This window comes from Vombatus ursinus, unplaced genomic scaffold, assembly GCF_900497805.2.
Source record: "Vombatus ursinus unplaced genomic scaffold, bare-nosed wombat genome assembly UNPS02006874.1, whole genome shotgun sequence".
Taxonomy (NCBI): Eukaryota; Metazoa; Chordata; class Mammalia; order Diprotodontia; family Vombatidae; genus Vombatus; species Vombatus ursinus.
In genome coordinates this window covers 8,493,003-8,511,418 of record NW_020946652.1, presented here as the reverse complement: position 1 = coordinate 8,511,418, position 18,416 = coordinate 8,493,003, and the positions used below count along the sequence as shown (strand labels likewise).

The following is an 18,416-nucleotide window of genomic DNA, read 5'->3' as shown; positions in this document are numbered from 1 at the left end:
AGAGCCCAGAGCCCAGAGCCCAGAGCCAGAGCCCAGAGCCAGAGCCCGAGCCCAGCTCCCGCTCCTTCTCCCATGCCCTCTCCTTCTAACTTCTGCTTAATGGTGGAGAGAAGCACCTTTGTCCCAGTCACCCAGGCTGGAAGCCTTGGGCTCCTTCTCTGCTTCTCACTCCGCCCCCAGAGTTGGTAAGTACTATTGTTTCTACCTCCACAACATCTCTCCAATCTGCCCCTTCCTCTCCTCTGACCCTGCCCCCACCCTGGTGCAGACCCTCATCCCCTCACCCCTGGACAATTACAGTAGCTGCTGGGGGCGGGGGTGGGGGGGAGAGGCTGCCTGCCTCAGTCTCCCCCCACTCCAGTCCATCCTCTATTCAGGGATTTTCCTAAAACCCGGGTCTGACATGTCAGCCCCTACTCCACAAACTCCAGGGGCTCCCTATCACCTTTAGAATCAAATACAAGATGCTCTGCTTGTTATTCGAAGCCTCCTATCTAGGCTCCCTCCCACCCCTCCCGGCTTCTTACAACCGATTCCCGACACGTATACCCTAATTCAGGAACACCAACCCCTCTTAATTCTAGTGCCTTCCCTCTGTTCATTATTTCCTATTTATCCTTGTTTGTATGTGGTTTACTGCATGTTGTCTGCCCCATTAGATTGTAAGCTCCTTGAGGCCAGGGACTGCTTTTTGCCTTTCTTTATATCCCATTGCTTAGTACAGTGCCAGGCACATAGTCCGGTGCTTAATAATGCTTGTTGACTTAATTCCATGAATGCCTCTGATCTCAGGGGAATCAGTAAAAGAGCTGCCCTCCTCTCCCCACCCCACCCAGCGCCTGATGGGTGTTGGGGGGAAAGATTCCTCCACTGGCAGATGCCGCACCACAGGCGGGCACTCACTTTCTGGGGCTCCTGATTCTTTCCCTTCGGAGGGTAAGGAGTCAGGAGATATTCAGTCCTGTTCCTTGTTCTGCACAAATCCTCCCACTGACTGAAGAAAGGTCATCATTTCGATCACTGAGTAAGGAGCAGCTAGGGGGCACTACAGTGCACAGAGTGCTGGCCTAGAGTCAAGAAGACCTGAGTTCAAATTCTGCCTCAGACACGTAATGCTGCATGATCCTGGACAAGTCACTTCACCTGTCTGCCTTAGTTTTCTCATCTGTAAAATGGGGATAATAATATAACCTACCTCCCAGGGTTGTTGTGAAGATCAAATAAGTTAACATATGTAAAGTGTTCTGCAAAACTAGCTGGAATTTCTAGCATAATAATAATTATTACGCTACAGAGGGCATCAAAATGGAAAACTCCAAAGAATAATTATTGGCAAGAGGGACCAGGGGAGAGAATGCATCCACATAGCCCATCCCAGCAGTAAGAGACCCAGGTCAGGGCTCGTGCCCTGCATCCTGAGGGTAGTGGGGTCAGAGGAACAGCTTGACTATGGTGAGATGTGGCCCCTCACTCCTTCTGGCCTTGTGGGAACTGAGGGCGTTGGCCCGGATGAGACAGCAGAAAGCCTGGCCAGGGCTGTCAGTCCTCAGGGCAGTCCAACCCAGGCCAGCCCACCAAGCCAACCGCACCCTCCCTTGGCAGAGACCTGGGCCTCCCTTTGAATGTTACTTTGTGAGAATTAAAAATAACTCTGGGTTTCCTCCCTCAAAGCTAAAAGGAAATGCATAAACTGCTCCAAAGGAGCCCTGCTCCCCACAGGCAGCAGGGGAGGGCCCACTTTCCCCCTTTCCTCCTTTCCAGGCCCCCAGGGGCAGCACAGCACAGCATCAGAGGCAGCCAGGAGTCAGGAAGTCCTGCTTCTGAAGTGGTAACCGTATGGGCTGGTCATGTTCCTTCACTTCCCTGGGACGTGGGCCAAACTCCGGAGGGGATGGCGGCACTGGTCATGGGAGTTTCCTCATCAGCAGCTCTTGCACCCCTAATACCAGAGACCAGGTAAACAACAATAACAGCTTACCACTGCACTGTCCTTCCCTTGTCCTGCAAGGGTGAGCTACCCAGAGCCAGCCACATGGGCAGCTGCATGACCCACCAGAGACTTCTGGGGCTAGGGAAAGCCTTTGCCTATAGTCTGTAGGAAAGGCAGCAACAGAACAGTGACAGAAAGCTCTGGAGGGGGAAAGAGGCCCCTGAGGTGCAGGACCAGCCTGGACGACATCAAGCCGTCAAGGCTGGCCAATGACAGCTTCCTCCTCTCCCCCTTTGGGCATGGGGGACCTTCTGTCTGGATCCCTCCCTGGCCCTAGGCCAGGGTCCGTTGATGGCTACTTTCTCTCCAGTCTGATTGTCACTCAGCCCCAGAACCAGGGGATGGGGATGTGCAGGCCTCAGAAATGGTTCTACTTCCAGCTAGCAGACAGCAGAGAAGACTGTTTCTGCCCAAGCACACAGTGTGATACTGGAAAGATTGTGATGGCAATAATGTTCTAGAGTGACTGCAAGCTCCCTCTCCCAGGAAGAAAGCCTCCCAGCAAGCTGGTGATCCTCCAATGCAGACCCAGTACACCGGCAGCCAGCCACCTACAGTATGACTCCATGAGAAAGTGAATGGGAGAGCACAGACATAGCCCCCGTGAGGCAGAATCTTGTGATTCCCCAGTCAAGAGGACTGAGAAAGGGAATGGGAGGTCCCCTCCACCCAGCCAGGGCTGTGCAGATGGAGGCTGCCTGAATCTGCATGAGGGAGGTTGCAGAGAGGATTCATAAGGTCCTGGAATTCTTGGAGTTTCTTTAGCTCTCAGCACGGCCTAAGGGCCCGGCACTGTGCTCAGGACCAGGCCACTGGGGTCTGCTGTAGGGATGGCATTCTGGCATCTGGCCTAAAGAATCAATGAGTGCTTGGGTCTTTGGGCTGGACCAAGAGGGCTTTCTCCTCTCCTTCTCCTCCTATTGCATGTTAAACTTGGAGCACGCAGCCCTGGACTCACAAAGTCCTGGGTCTGCTCTCTCCATGGGCCTCTACTCCAAGGCTGACTCCTGGCCCCAGGCACTGACCAACAGCCAAACCCAGCTGGCCCCTGGGAGCAGATACCTCTGGACACCTGCCCTTGTGGTACCCCAGACTCCCTGAAGTGCTCTGCCCAGCATCGGTCCCCATCCCCCTGGCCTTGGTCCAAGTGGGCATTGACACAGGCGCTGGTCTTGGACTTAGGGGACACAGGCTTTCTGACACTTACTAGCTGGGTGACCTTGGAAGTCCTTGGGATGTCAGCTCTGATATTTTAAGACTCCCTCTCCCTGCCCCTCGCCTGTCTGTGCCTGACACTGACCAGTAGGGACAGGCTATAACTGAGCCATGTGTTGGGGAGTAGCTGAGACACCAGGGAGCGTGTGGCCAGGTTAATGACTCTGTGTGCCTCCATGGCGTCCAGGACGCTCCCCATCAAAGAATTGGCCTTGTTGGGGGGCCTCCTCCCTGGGGAAGGTGGAAGACAGAGAGAAGGCCAGAAGAGAGGCTGCCCCCTCGGACCATCAAGGATGACTCTGGGGCCAGTGGTCCACCTCCTCTCACTCTGCACTGCCCTCCCATGGTTTCACTGTCTCCTCAAGATCAACCACTCATTCCCTCCCCGCCTTCTCTCCAGGGCTCCAGGCCCACATCTCCAGCTGGACATCTCACTGGTCAGCAAGTCTTGTCGGTGGGCATCCTTCAGAATGCCTCCCAAGGCTGTCCCCTCCCTGCCCCTCCACAGACCAGCCAGGCTCAGGCCCTCATCCCCTCCCAACAGGGGCCTGACCACTCACACCTTGCCATTCTATCCTGACCACTGCCTGGCCACAAATATTCAGTGACGCCCCCTCAGGAGATCAGGTGGCCTTGCCCAAAGGGACTGTTCAATTATTCTTTGTGCTTGGATCCTCAGTACCTGGCCCTAATCAATGCTTGTTGATTGGTTGTGATTAATTGTCCCCAATCCATCCATCCATCAGGCAAGCATTTTAAAGCTCCTACTATGTGCCACGCCCCATACACTTCAGGTTTGAAAACAGCTTTACTGTGACCAGGGTGGGTGGGAGGCAACCACATCCTAATGGCTTGAGGCTGCAGATGGAGACCTAGGCAGACAACATCTAGAGCCTTCCCTATTGTGGAATCCAGCTCAGAGTCCACAATTCCCTCCCTGAAGTGCTCCCTCAGGGGGGAGCCTTCTCTGGGGATCCCCTCCCCCCAATTTACATGCAGGTTTGCAGGTTGGATCCCCAGGGGGTTGACTACCTCAAGTTTAAAGAGTATCCTGTGAATCTTCAGTCTTAGGAGCCCCCACCAGTGAGGCTACCTTTAATAGTCCATAACTGACATAACTGACTCACAGCAAAGGTATTTACTAAACTGGCAGAGTGACAATAGTAGTTACAAAATATCCACTTCCCGCCCCCCACCCCAACTCCAAGAGCCTACACAAGTACGCTTTGTGCTCAAGAGAAGGCACAGGCATGAATGGGGCAGTTAGGGAGCGTGGGCAGCACGTAGTCAGCCCTACATTGCTTGGGATGCTTCCCCTGCTGGGCTGCTTGCTCAGCACGACTCCTGGGGCTTCCTTCTTAGCTCCCCAGCTCGACTCTCGGTTGCCAGGGATACTCGTCTGTTGAATCCATAGCCAACTCTCTTTGCAGCCAGCGAAGCTGTTTCCTGCCTCAAGAGCTGCTCCCAGGGTCTATTTCTGTCTGGCCAAGGAGTCTCAGCTCCCCACCCTGAAGGCTTCCTACTCTTCCACTCCAGGCTTGGGGGAGGGAGGCTTAGCTTTCCCAAGCCCTCCCCTTCAGGGGCATGACGTGCAGGCACATTCAACTCAAGCCCAGCTGCCCTTCCATTCAGAGAACTCCTTCACACTTCCCAAAGGCGGAACAGGGCCAGACACAGTTTTGCATTTCATTAGCATATAAATAAACTGTTGTCTTTGTTATCTGCCCCTGTTGTGATCATATCAATTATCTGTGTGTGTATCAGGGATAGGGGTGGGGGAGAAACCAGATTCCAGCACCTCCACACTTGTAAAAGAAGAGGCTGGATTCTGCCTGCACTCACTGGCTCCTGTGCCTCCCTGCCTCCCTCCCTCCCCCTTCCTTTCTTCACTCTCCTCTCCCTCCTTCCTTCCTCCCTCTCTCCCTCTGGGCCCCCTAGGGGCTGAGAAGGGCTGGGCCCTGGATGTGGGCACTAAGCCCTGTTCCACCTTCAAGGGCAGGAGAAGACTGGGGAGGGCAGTGGGCTGAATCTGGCTGGTCCACATTACTGGAGTTCACCCCAGACCAGTGAGTGGTTTGGTTCACCCTACATACTTGTCCCACTTTGGGCAGACACAAGCTTGACCTCCGTTCTAGCCAGACTGCCCTGCCTCTCACTTCATGGCAAATCAAAGCCAGACTCCAGCCTATGCCTTCTGGGGACCCCCTTCACCGTGAGGACCACTCATCTCATGGAAAAGCAGCCCCATCCTCTCCTCACAGACAGTGCCCTCGCCCCAAGAACAGAGCGTTTAGGGATGCCTGCCTTTGGCCAGACCTAACCTGGTCCCTGACTTGGAGCACAACCCCATCCTGTCCCGGGGTGACGCCGCGTGCCTCAGTGTGGCATGAAGGCCTGGGACTGACTCTCTGCCCTCCAAGAGGGTCCATCTGAGGCAGTTCCCACTTTGCCAGGCAGAGACTGCCCCAAGGCAACAGGAGAGAGGAAATGGGCAGAGGTGGGGCCCAGCATGGGCACTCACCAGAGAAGGCTGCTCCAAGGAGGGAGTCTGTCTCAAAGACACTTAGAGCTTAAAGGAATCTCAGGCCTCAGAGCTCAACCCCCTCATTTTACAGGAGAAGAAACTGAGGCCCAGGGCTAGTTTGCAGCAAGGAGGGGTCTGCCCCCCACCCCAGGAATGCTCCCCTGCACCAGGGGCCAGCTGGGCTCCCTGGGCAGCCAGACCCAAGAAGAGCCTTGTGGAGAGGGTGAGATCTGGCTCACCGGAGGGGACAGTGTGCAGGACGTGGACAGGATGGTCAAAGTGGATCAGGCCACCTGCTGAGGATGTCGTCAGCCTGTAGGTAGACCTCTGCACTGGTCTCGCCCGGGGCCAGGAATGCCCTCCCTCCCCACCTCTGCCTCCTGGTGTCCCCTGTTCCTCTCAGACCCGCTTAAGCCCAGCCTTGTCTCTGATCCCCCCAAATGCCTACGGCTTCCCTCTGCAGCTGCTCCACATTTAAATGCTTCACATTTGTTGTTCAGAAGTGTCCGATCTTGGTGGCCCCATCTGGGGTTTTCTTGGCAGAGATGCTGCAGCGGTCTGCCGTTTCCTTCTCCAGCTCATTGGACAGATGAGGAGACTGAGGCACACAGGGTGAAGTGACTCGCCCAGGGTCACACAGCTAGGAAGTGTCTGAGGCTGGATTTGAACTCAGGGAGATGAGTCATCCTGACTCCAGGCCTGGCGCTCTGTGCACTACGGCGCCCCCTGGCTGCTCCTCTGTTTTTATCACTTCATGTTTCTACCTGTCCTTACTGTCTCCCCCACTGACCGTCAGCCCTTGGGAGCAGGGATTGTTTCATTCTTTGTACTTGTAGCCCAAGCCCAGGGCCCAGCACGCAGTAGGGACTTAATAAACACCTGGTGACTGGTGGATTGATATGCACTGACCCCTCTCAGTCACTGAGCAGGGGCCCCTGTCGGTGCTGAGCCTACTGGTCAGTCCTAGGGAGATGTTGAGGCAGGATGTGAGGGGTGGGCTCAGCCCGCAGCCGTTTCTTACCCGGAATGGGGCTGTTCCGCCCTGCTCTGCCCTCGTGGGGAAGACAGCCAATGGCTGAATTAAGCTGCCGCTGCCCCCCTCCCCCCACACCATGCCCAGGCTGTGGAGGGGGCAGCAGAAAGGAGGCCTTGCAGAAGCAGGGCCCGAGTCCCTGCGGAATCCAAGTAGGCCAAGCTGCCTTGTTCCTCATTCCGGCCACAATCCTCTAACCCTAATTGCGCTCACAGACCCAAGACGCTGGGCCCAGCCAGCGCGTCAGAGGGGCTGGGCCCATGCACCAATGCACAGAACAGAAACAAAGGCGTCTCTTTAACCCTCCTGGCACCCCTGGGCTGATGCCAGCCTTGCCCAACCTCACCCTCTGTGTGCCCCCTTCCCGCAGCAGGCCAAAGGCTGGGGACTACACAGTCTGGTGTCCAGAGGAGGGGCAGTGGTGCCTGGGGCCATGGAGACAGGACACCAACAATAGCACTCACTCCTGTGCTCTTTCCTGCCCCCCAGAACTGGGAGCTTAAGGAAACCCAAAAGAACACGGGGTCCTGTGGGGCAGAGACCAGTGGGCAGCAGTAATGAAGAATTCCTGGGGAAGGGGGAGGGGCGCACACTGAGTCCCAGCCTCCTGGAGCCTGCTTCCCTCCCGGCCTCTCCTGTCCTAGAACTTCCGAGTGGTTGCCTCCACCCAAGGCCAAGGGCAAAGCCATTCAGGGGTGGGGTGGCAGTGAGTGATCAGAGGTCGCTGACAACCTCGCGACATCACTGCCATGAGCACTATGACCCCATCTTACAGATGTAGAAGTTAAGGCTCAGAGAGAAGCAACTTTCCCAAGTCAGGAACAGAGTGAGTGAAAAGCCTCCAGCCCCATCCCTGACTCTGCTCGCCCTCATGACAGCCATTAGGGCCACTGTCACCCCGTCCAGACACAGGGCTCTTGGCTGGGTCAGTCCATCCAGGCCAAGCAGGCTGGTGGCCACGTGGATGCTGAGGAGGCCGCTGGGGACGTGGCACCATTCTGCCTCTTGTGGGCCCTGCCCTGAGCTAGCGGGCAAGGAGGGGGTTATTTTGGGGCAATCCACAGAAGAAAACGTTCCCCCAAGGAGAGTATCCCCCAGTGGGATGAGCTGTCTCATAAGGTAGTGAGCTCTCTATCCCTGGGAGGCTTCAAGCTTGGACTGAATCATCATTGATACTGCAGGGGGAGTTTTATGGTGGGGGGAGCCATTGCGGATGACTTTTGAGACCCTCCTCAGGCCTCTCCAGCCTTCCCTAAATGCTGATCCTCTCCTGACCTTGGAGGGAGAACCCTCAGTTCTTGCCACCAACACCTCTGCCCTCTGGTTCCACAAGAGAACGAGGAAAGCAAAGGGGCCCCGAGTGGAGCGAGGGTGGGGCTGACAGCCGGGCCTAGACAGCTGGGGGAGGAGGGAGGAACTCACCTGCTGCCATCTGCATGTATCCGGCCAGGGCACAGACTCGCCTCTCCAAGAGCCCACTGGGGAGGAAGACAGAGACGACCGCCAGCAGGGCGCTGAGGGCCAGAAGCACGCAGCCTCCTGAGCATAGCACGGTGCTGGTCTGTGGGGACAGAGAGGGAAGCCGCTGAGTCACAGGCCCCCGGGTCAGCAAGGGATGGGGACGGGCTCCAGGGTGGGAGAAACATGCCACCTGGGTCAGCGAGGGACAGGGCAGGGTCCCAGGGTGGGAGACACGGGCCACCGGGTCAGCGAGGGATGGGGACGGGCCCTACGGTGGGAGAAACACGCCACCAGGGTCAGTGAGGGACAGGGTGAGCTCCAGGCTCCAGGGTGGGAGACATGGCTGTTCGAGTCAGCAATGGACAGGGCCAGGCCCCAGGGCTCCAGTGTGGATGCCTCCAGGCACTGCAGACCCACCCTTACCTCAGCGAGCAGGGCTCAGGATGAGGGGTGACAAGGAAGGACAGCTCCAGAGTCTGAGATAGCTGCCTCACTCCTGCCCACCTCTAGTTTTCATGTACCCATCAAGGCCTAGCTAAATGCCGCCTCTACTCAGGCTTCCCTGGTCTCAGAGAAGTCACTGCTTGGTGCCCACAGGCCCCTGGGTCATATCAGCCACAGTGCCGGGGGCCCGACCATGACCCAGGATGGCAGGCCCTGTGCGTGTCCTGCTAACACATTTTACAGGTGAGCTAACTGAGGCCCAAAGCTTATGCAATGGGTCCATCAAAGTCCAAGGCAGGCCTCAAACCCCGGTCTCTCTAGCCTCTTTCTGTTCTGCCCCCTGGCACTTCAGGGCATCTGCAGAGAGTTGCCTGCTTCCAGTGAGCTCCCTGAGGGCAGCCAGAGCTGGGTCACATACCAGAGGTGGAGCTGGTGCCCAGGGGCAGGCAGGTGATTCACCCACTCTCCTCTGCCCTGGTTGGACCCCATGTGGAGGACTGGCTCAGATCTGGACCTCATGGTCTGCCAAGGGCACTGACAAGCCAAAGTCAGTGCCGGGAGGAGGGTGGCCGGGGGAGTGGGGAGAGCCGGGACCTCCAGCTGAAGGAACTGGGTGTGTTGGCTCTGGAGAGAGAACGCCTGGGGGTAGGGGTGGGGGTGGAAATGCTAGTCCTCAAGGGCGGAACCAGGAATGAGGAGGCGAAGCTGCCCAGAGGCTGATGGAGGTGGGACAAACTTCCCCCACCTGGAACTCTCCGAGGTGCTGCCTCACGAGGTGCCCAGAAAGGACTGGCACCATTCAGGGCTGTTCCAGTGGACTCTTGTTCACAATGGTCCCTGAGGCCCCGATCCTGCGACCTTTCTACCAGGTGGAGGGGAGCCCGCTAACTGCCGATGCCAGTGCACCCGAGGTTTGGCCAGAGCGGACCTCCCAACACCGCTCCCCCTACTGTGCTTCGCCTCCCAGAGATCACCCTGGTCCAGCTCAAGATGCCACCACTCACATACTTCCTTTTACAGCCCACTTCAGAGGCGATAGGGTTGCCATGGAAACAAGCCAATGCGATCTCCTCCCAGCTCCCCCCCTACTCAGTTGATAAATCAGAGCTAGAGGATGAACAGGCTGCTGACAACCTGAAGAAGCGCCCTGGCACTGCTGCACACCTTCCCCATGCCCCCTAGGGCCTGGCATGGTGCCAACTGCCCAAGCCAGCCCACCAAAGGGGAGTGGGAGGCACCTCCACGTCCCCGTGTCGCTCCCATCCCGTGTCTCGGCACGCACCTTCTGCCCCAGCCAGGCGGGGTGCCCGCTGCCCAGATCAGGCCACCGACCAGCACTCAAATGTCCCGTGGGCAGGCCACCCGCTCCCCGTCTTCCGGCTGTGCTTCCTTCAGTTGTCCCTCTCAACCGACTGTGGGCTGCTTGAGGAGAGCGGCCATCTGACCTGCTCATGTCAGTCTCAGCGCCTGGCCTATAGTAAGAATTTATAACCGTCCATCCACTTTTCCATCTGTCTGTCCAGCTATCTGTCCACATGTTCATCTGTCCATCATCTAATTCCTATCTGGCTGCCTGTCCAGCTATCTATCCATCCATCATCTATTTGTCCATCCTTCTATCTATCTATCTATCTCTCTGTCCATCCATCCATCTATCTGGCTATCTAGATATCCGCATGTTCATCTGTCTATCATCTAGTTACTATCTGTCCATCCTACTGTCCATCCTTCTCTTCATCTCTTAGTCTATCCATCCATCATCTGTCCATCCTTCTATCCACCCATCTGTCTATCCTTCTATCTGTCCATCCATCCATCCATCATTTCTGTCTGTCCATTTGTTTATCTACCCTCATTATCTATCTATCTATCTGTCTATCTATCTATCTATCTATCTATCTATTTGTATTCATCTACTTATCTTTCAGGGAAAGCTAAGTGGCACAAGGAATAGAGCACTGGACTTGGAGTCAGGAAAACTCATCTTTGTGAGTTCAAGTCTGGCCTCAGACACTTCCAAGCTGTGTGACCCTGAGCAAGTCATTTAACCCTGTTTGCCTCAGTTTCTTCATCTGTCAAATGAGCTGGAGAAGGAAATGGCAAACTGCTCCAGTATCTCTGCCAAGAAAACCCCCAATGGGGTCACAGAGAGTTGGACACAACTGAAGAATGACTGAACAATAACAAAAAACCTATCTATCATCTATCTATCCATCTTTCTTTCCTCTACTTACCTATCTAATCTATCTTGAAAGACAGACATAGTGGTAAAGGGAAAGCACATTTCAGGCAAGGGAACCAGCCAGTGAAAAGGCACGGCGGGTGGGAGAGGAAATAGCTTATCCTCAACTTCCTCCAAGGAGACCAGCTTGGCTGCAAGGTGTGGTGAGTTGAAAGTCAGGTCACAAAGGGTTTCAGATGCCAAGAAAGGGAGGGTGCACTAGGGAGCAGGGCAGTGACACGGTCAGATGCAGACGTTAGGAACAGCTCCCACAGGAAGGAATGTGACTGCCGTGGAGGCCGTCTGGGCAGGGTCCTGCTTTGGACTCCTGGAGTTCGAGACGCCTATGGAATGTCTGATTGCAGATGGCCAGCAGCAGGGGGTGGCATGAGTCTAGTGCTCAAGAAAGGGACTGGGGTTGAATAAATCACTCTGAGAATTATCGACAGAGATGCTAATGGAACCCATGCGAGCAGAGGAGATTACCAGGGAGAAAGAAAAGGGCCCAGGCCAGAGCCCTGAGCACTTGCTTTCCCAGGACATACCTGAACAAGCCGTTACCTGAGCAAGTAATGAGGTTGGTGGCCAGACTAACAATGACTGAGGAAGAGGAATACCTGGGACAGGAGCCGATTTTTCTAGGAGAGACACATGGGATGATGGTTTGTGGGCATGGCCATTCCCCAGGCATGGGGAACCCAGGGGAGAAGGAGCCATTAGCCAGGGAGACAGTGAAGATGAGAGATATTGAGATGGGAAGGGATGAGGTCAGGCGCCTTCACCAGATCCAAGAGTCCGAGCTGGGGAGTGAGAAGACTGGAAAAGTAGCAGGGGGCAGATGGTGAAGGGCCCTGAAGGCCCAACCCAGGGAACCACCCAAGGGTGTGTGCGACAGCTAGACCTAAGTTGTAGGAGGATCCATTTGAGAGCTGAGCAAGTGGACCACGGACATTGGGCTGCAGTGGGGAGACTGGAGGCAGGGTGTGAGGGGAATCAGACCTGCAGCAGAGGGGCTCCGGAGGGGTGGAGGAGGAAGAGAAGGAAAGGGGAGGCTGCAGGCTGAGGGAAGCTGGGCCAAAGCTACAGGGCAGAATCATCAGTGGGAGATGTCAGGGCCAGCCCCGTCACCCTGGGGACACAAGGAAGTCCCCCGTCCCTCCCAGCACACCCCAGCCATGGCACCCCCCTCCCCCACCCCCCCAGCGGGGTGGGGCCTTCAACAGCTCCCCAAGACTTCAGCTCCGGGAGTCAGGCACAGCTGGGGAGGGGGCCCAGCAGAAGGAAAGGCCGGAATCCCCAGGGGCTTTGTTGTTGGCGTGCCAACACACAGCTCCTTGGCTCAGAGCCAGGGCTAGGAGACTGAGACTGAGGAGAAAAAAGAACCATTTCCCACTTTGTAGTGAATAATCCCTCCGCCAGGCAGCTCGGAGTGGGCGGGTCCCAGCAGCCCCCAAGTGTATCCCGGTTCTCTCCCAGGCCCTGAGACCAGCCCGAGACCTTCTAAGCCTGTCAGTGTAGAAGCAGGTGTCTGGGGCTGCCCTGTCTCTGGCCTCCCTGGGAGAAGCATCCAGAACTCAGGGGGTGCCAGGGGAGCAGGGCTGGGGGCATGAGCCATCCCTCCTAGGAGCCCCATCCAGCATCAGTGGCAGTCAGTAGGGAGGCCCAGGAAGGCAATGGGGTTCAGTGGAGTCAGGCCTGGACCTGGATCCCCAACTGACCATTTATTCCCTGGGTTATACCCTGCAAATGCTCCTTCCCAGGGCCTCTGTGGACTGAGCTGACTGGACTAGCTGGCCTTTGCAAACTCTGAGGTCAGGACTGAGCCCTGGGGACAGGGGCTGCTCAGAGCTGGGGCCCCTCAGGGCAGCTGCCCAACTTCTCAGGTCTCTCTCTCTGTCCCAGCACCCAGCAGGCCCTGGCACTCAGCAGGCGCTTAAGGCTGGCTTGCTTTTCTGCCAACCCCAGGCCTTGAGGAAGGGGCCTGGGTCCGTGCAATGCCAGGAGTCTCGCTTGGTGCCAGATGGGTGCCCAGTCTCATGCTGGGCTAAGCTGAGGAGTCAAGGACTGAGAAGCAAGATGCAGGCAGCCAGGCTGGGGCTCCAGCCTTGGGTTGGAGGGCAGGAAGTGGCCGGCAGCAGCAGAGAGGTTGCATTTGGGCTGAAGCTGAAGGCCACACAGCTCCTTGGCTCAGAGCCAGGGCTAGGCTCTCCAAAGACAGCTCCCCATCCAGTGTGCACTGGCTGCTGCCTCTGAATTAGGGACCAAATGCTGAGGTACCTCCCACTGAGGTGCAGCTGGGTTAGGGTTAGGAGATGTGGGGCAAGGGAGTCCCCTCCCAGAGTTCTCCCTTCTGGTCCGGGAGGGGACCCCAGGGGGGCCCATGCAGGATGGCATGGGGCAGAGCCTCTGAAAGCCCTGCCCGACCCAGCTTCATCCCTGGAGGGCCATCAATCTCCTTCCCTGCCCTCAAAAGCTGAGAAGTTCCTGCCAAGCTCCAAAGAGGGGAGAGACGCAGCAGAATCGCCCAGGACCAGGGAGATGGATTGCTCATCCCCAAACCAATGAACGGCCCCCAGTGGGGCTGTAAACCTGCCTTTAGGTGGGATGATTCATCTCCACACTGACCACAGAGATTCCCCGCCCCCCAAGCTCTACAGCAGCTGCCATCCCAGGCCCCCAGAGGGGCCCCCTGCAGAAGGAAATCTCAGATCATTTCCCAGGGCAGCAGACGGGCAAGTGTGGAGGGAAGGGAACTCAGAGAGAAGGGAAACTGGAGGCAAGCAGCCAGCCTCAGCTTTGGAAGGGACCTCCCGGGCACCCAAGGCTGAATTCCTGAGAGAGGCCTGAACGCTGCCAATGACAGGGAGCTCATTACTTCGCAAGGCACTCCAGTGCATCGTCAGAAAGTTACTTCTGAGGTTGTGCTAAGATCAGTCTCTTTGGGCTAAACCCTCCTCTTCAGGATAGTGAGGACCCAGCTCAGACTGGGTTCTCAGCTCAGAAGGGAGGGACCCAAGGGTCAGGGAGGAAGGACCTCAGAGAGGGCAGTGGGTCAAGGACTTGGCCAGTGGTGAAGCTGCATCTGGCCCCAGGGGTCTGACTAGTGTCAGCTAGTATCTGTGTCCTAAGGGCCCAAAGTGAGTGCTCAGAAGTCTGTGAGGTTGGTGAGAGTGGACCCTCAGTCTTCTTCCCTCTGGCTCCTGCCCTGGCCTGGAGGTCCCCAGCCTTGCCTCCCTGGTCTATTCAGTGGCAGCTGTCCTGATCACCCAGGGGATGGGGCTCTCTCAAGTGCCAGGCTAGAAGGGCTTGCCTTCTGCCCTGCTGAGAAGGAAGGGAAATCAATCCCCAGCAACTCAGTGGCCACAGAGGAGGAGGAAGGCAGAGGAAGGTAAGAGATAACCTCCTGACCCCTATATGCCTCAGCCTCCCACCAAGTCACTATCTATGAGGTCATGTGCCCCCAAAGCTCCCAGTGCAGACAATCCTGGAAAGGATGGAGGAGACACTGCCTGGGACGAGGGGTAAGAGCTGCACTCCTCTACAACATGTGAGACCTCGGTCAAGTCACCCCACCTCCTTAGGCCTCCATTTGTTCTTCTGTAAAATGGAGAGGGTTGGGCTAGGTGACCTCGGAGGTCCCTTCCAGCAGTCCCCTGCCTCGGACATCAGCTAGCGATGATGGCATTAACCCAGCACTTTATTCCATGCCTCCTTTGTCAGACACTGAGCTAAGTCACTGATAAAGCACTCTGGCCTCAGTTGCCTCATCTGTAAAAGGGTAATAATTATACCTACCAGGCCTTCCCCATAGGCTCCAATGAGCTTGTGTCCAACTTGAAAGTGCAGAGACATCTGTTAAGTGAACCAGGAGGCAACAGCCACAGATCAGGTGCCAAGTTAAGTTGATGGTTCCTAAAAGGGACCAGAGCCTGTGGGGGAGGGGAAGGGGGGGGCCAGACCCACCCCCCACAGTGAAGTGCCCAGGCTTCATCCTGCTAGAGAGGAAGGAGGGGGTGGGGCCCAGGGCAGGGTCAGGACCTCTCCTGGGGCTTATCCAGGTTTCCTGATGCTGTTTACCAAGGGCCACTTCCCTTCCCACTCGAGACCCAGGGACATCTTCAAACAGGATGTGAGTCTTGGAAAGAATGTGAGGAGATGGGCAGGAGGGCAGGGCCCCGCCCCAGCCCCTTCAGCACTTGGCCTCTAGGGACTGCCTGCCCTTCACTAGCAGAAACGCCCAAGGATGTTCCATGAGCAGGGTTCCCAAGGCTCAGCTCCCAGGGGGCTCTAGGCGCCACACCTATTCCTTGACACCTTCTCTATCTGCTCTGGGGTATTGTCTTTCCGCAACAGAATGTAAGCCCTCAGAGGGCAGGTTTTCTGTTTCTTTTGTATTCCCAGCATTTAGCATGATGCCTGGCATTGACTTGGCTTGCTGAGGCCCAGGGGCAGATGGGCCAGCCAGGTAACTGCTTGGGAAGTACCCTGAAACCCCGACCCAGACCCAGCGGGAAATCCAGCTTCCCCCCAGGGAAGGCAAGGGGGCTGTGCTCCAGCAGGGCTGTTTGGAAGGGTAACAGGGACTGCCTGGACAGCTAGGCAGTGCCATAGTGCACAGAGCGCCAGGCCGGGAGTCAGGAAAACTTCTGGCCTCAGACACTTCCTAGCTGTGTGGCCCTGGGCAAGTCACTTTACCCTGCTTGCCTCAGTTTCCTCATCTGTAAAATGAGCTGGAGAAGGAAATGGCAAACCACTCCAGTGTCTCTGCCAAGAAAACCGCGAATGGGGCCACGGAGAGTCAGACACGACGGAACAGCTGCCTACCCAGGGATGTCTGAGCTGCAGAAACTCTCGAGGGCCACCTGAGAGAAGCCACGGAGGGCTGGCCCCATCTCCAGGCACACGGTGACCCCAGAGCCCGACCATCACAAACCACCATGGCCTCTATGAGGGCAGAGTCTGGAACCCACAGGGACAGTAATGAAGAAGAAAAGAGGCATTTGTTTGGAACCCCGAATACCTGGACGGTGTGCTCCAGAGGGCCGGAAAGGCCGCTAGGAGCCGGGTGGGTAGGGACTATGAATGCCAGGCCAAGGAGACTGACCCTTATGGAGGAGGCAACGGGGAGCATCAAGAGGCCTTGGAGCAGCTGCGAGAAACAGGAGTTTGGCCCCCGATGGAGGGAGGGGAGAGGCCCGAAAGCCATCTGACGAGGGGGCGCTGGACCAGGGACTAGAGGAGAAACTGGGAGGGGGATGGGCAGGACCTGATATCAGATTGTGTGCAGAAGCAGGGAGACCAGGAGAGATTGCCCCAAGATTCCTGTCCGGTGGAGTGCAGGTGGAGAAGGAGTCTCAGGCCTGCCCGGGCCAGGGGAGGCTGGACGTGAGGCTCAGTCACAGCTGAAACTCTGGCTGAGCCTCCTTGAACCCTCCTGTGATGTCACCAAAGTGTCCCCAGGGGTCTTGGGGGACAACATGGACAGCAGCCCGAAATGAGGGCTTCATGGAGACCAGCTCAGAGCCCAGGCTCTCCAGGAGAGCCGCCTTCCATGTGAGGCCATGGGCAGACCAGATGCCCACCTGGGTTTACCCTGGGCAGGGCTGGGGCCTCAGAGTACCAAGGGACTGGAACATGTTATCCAGGGCCCTCGATGTATGGGGGAGGAAAGTGAAGCAGCCCAGAGAGGGCAGCTGTGCATGGCAGAGTCAGCATTCAAAGCCAGGGCATCTGCCTCGGCTCTTGGACCAGGCCACCAGCCTCTACCTCAGTACACTCAGGAGAGTGAGGCCTGGCTGACAGAGCTGAGTGAGCCCAGACTTCCTGAGGGCTTTCCAGGGGGCCAGGCTGGGGCCACCCCGATCTGGAGCTCTGGGCTCTGAAGAGCTGCTGAGCCCACCCGCCTGCCAGGGGCACTCCGCAAATTTTCCAATTCTCCTTCCACCCTGGCAAACATCTGCCTCAGGATGAGGCCACCCCTAGGGCTGCTGGCTGCCCTGGCCTGGCTGGTGAGGGAGCCCGGGGGCCTGCCAGGCTCTGAACGTGCCCGCTGCACAGCCCCTTCCCCACCTCCTGACGCTGCTGGCACGTGCCTGGGACCTGCTGGTGTCCTGTTTCTGCAGCAAAAATACTCGGGCTCCAAGGCTATTTTTAGAGCTGGGAAGAAACCTGAAGTGAATGCAGAGCTCAGAGCATCAGTGGGACTCCTTCCTTATGCACGTGGGCTGGGAAACAGGGACTGTGGAGAGGGAGTGGATCCAGGGCCAGGTTTCCCCAGATCCCCCACCCAGATCAAGGACCCAAAAGATGCCAGGAGGGAGCTGGGGCCCATGGCCTGTCTCCCTCTTGTCTTACAGGTGAAGCCTCTGGATGGGGCGGGCCCCTTGGGGGGCTGCAGGTGGAGCCGGGCCGTCACAGAGAGATGCCCCCTCTGGCTCTCCCCCACTGCCACCCACCAGGACCCTCCTGCGGCTGCTGCCCCCTCCCCAGTGCAAACCTCTTCAGGGCTCCCTCTATCATCCGCAGCCTACAGCTTCAAGGCTCTTCCCCATCCCCTGCTCTTTGCTGAGGGCGGGGTCCTCAGCACCCTTCATGTCTGCTCCCTGCTGTGGACATGCCCGTGAACACCTGCCAGAGGCTGATCCTTTGTCCCTTCCTGGCTATGCCCCGTCAGTCATGTGCCTCCATTTCCTCATCTGTCAAATAAGGCTGCATGGGCTGGTCCTGCCTCTCCCAAGGTATGGGAAGGATACCACTGCAACCCAGAAAGGGCTCCAGATGGGTGAGTTGGCACCGGGGTGCCCATGGAGAATGAGAGACCTGGCCCAGGGAAGAAGCTGGGCCATTAGCAGATGCTGGCTAGACTGCAGGGAGGGGAGAGCACAGACCTAATATTTTCTTCTGCCCTGCTGTGTGACTTACCTCACCTGCCCCAAGACTGAGGGAGATACAAAGTTTAGAGGAGGCTCAGGAAGCTGCCACAGATGTTGAGGGAGGGGTGGCAGTGTGGTGGGGGAAGACTGCCTGGAGGAGGTGGGCTTCAAAGGACAGGTAAGACCTCCCAGGTGGGGTGGAGGGGAATGGTGTGAACAAAGGCACAGACGTAAGCGAGTGGGCAGCCCTCATTCTGTGGGCAGAGGTGGGTCTGAATTAGAGTTGAGAGTATGTGGTAGGGAGTAATACAGCAGTGGACAAGGAAGACTGCAGGGCCTTGAATGCCAGAAGAAGTTTGGTCTTGTCTCAGTGGGCAAGGGAGTGACTAAAGGTATTAGAGCAGAAAGGGATGCACAGATCCATGCCAAGAAAGATGAGTGTGGCAGCAGTGCATGAGATGGATTGTCAGGGACAGAGAGGAGACTGTGGTGGCCCCTCTGATGCCCTGGGGGTGTTGTGAGAGAGCCAAGCAGGACTGAGCATTGAGAGGGAAGGGAGAGGGTCCAGGCCAAACCCGAGTTCTCAGTGACCAGGGCCTTGGAGCCACAGTCTCAGGTCCTGAGGCTGGAAGAAAAGCAGCTTTGGGGGGGGGGGG

At 57.1% G+C, this 18,416-nt stretch overlaps 1 protein-coding gene across 6 annotated transcripts in view; it reads right to left on the bottom strand.

Moving 5' to 3' along the window:
• Positions 1-18,416, bottom strand: part of LOC114033344 (transmembrane protein 211-like) — a 27,149-nt gene that overhangs the window by 7,631 nt on the left and 1,102 nt on the right. For 4 of the 6 annotated variants that reach the window (XR_003567969.1, XR_003567970.1, XM_027848830.1 and 1 more), the window contains exon 2: positions 8,185-8,323. Coding sequence is in view for 4 of the 6 variants with exons in the window: in XM_027848830.1 (XP_027704631.1) it covers positions 8,185-8,323 (139 nt within the window). In the remaining 2 variants the exon portion in view is untranslated. Of the gene's footprint in view, positions 1-8,184; positions 8,324-14,683; positions 14,919-18,416 lie in introns of those variants that run through there. The other 2 variants (XM_027848832.1, XM_027848833.1) reach the window with 1 other exon arrangement.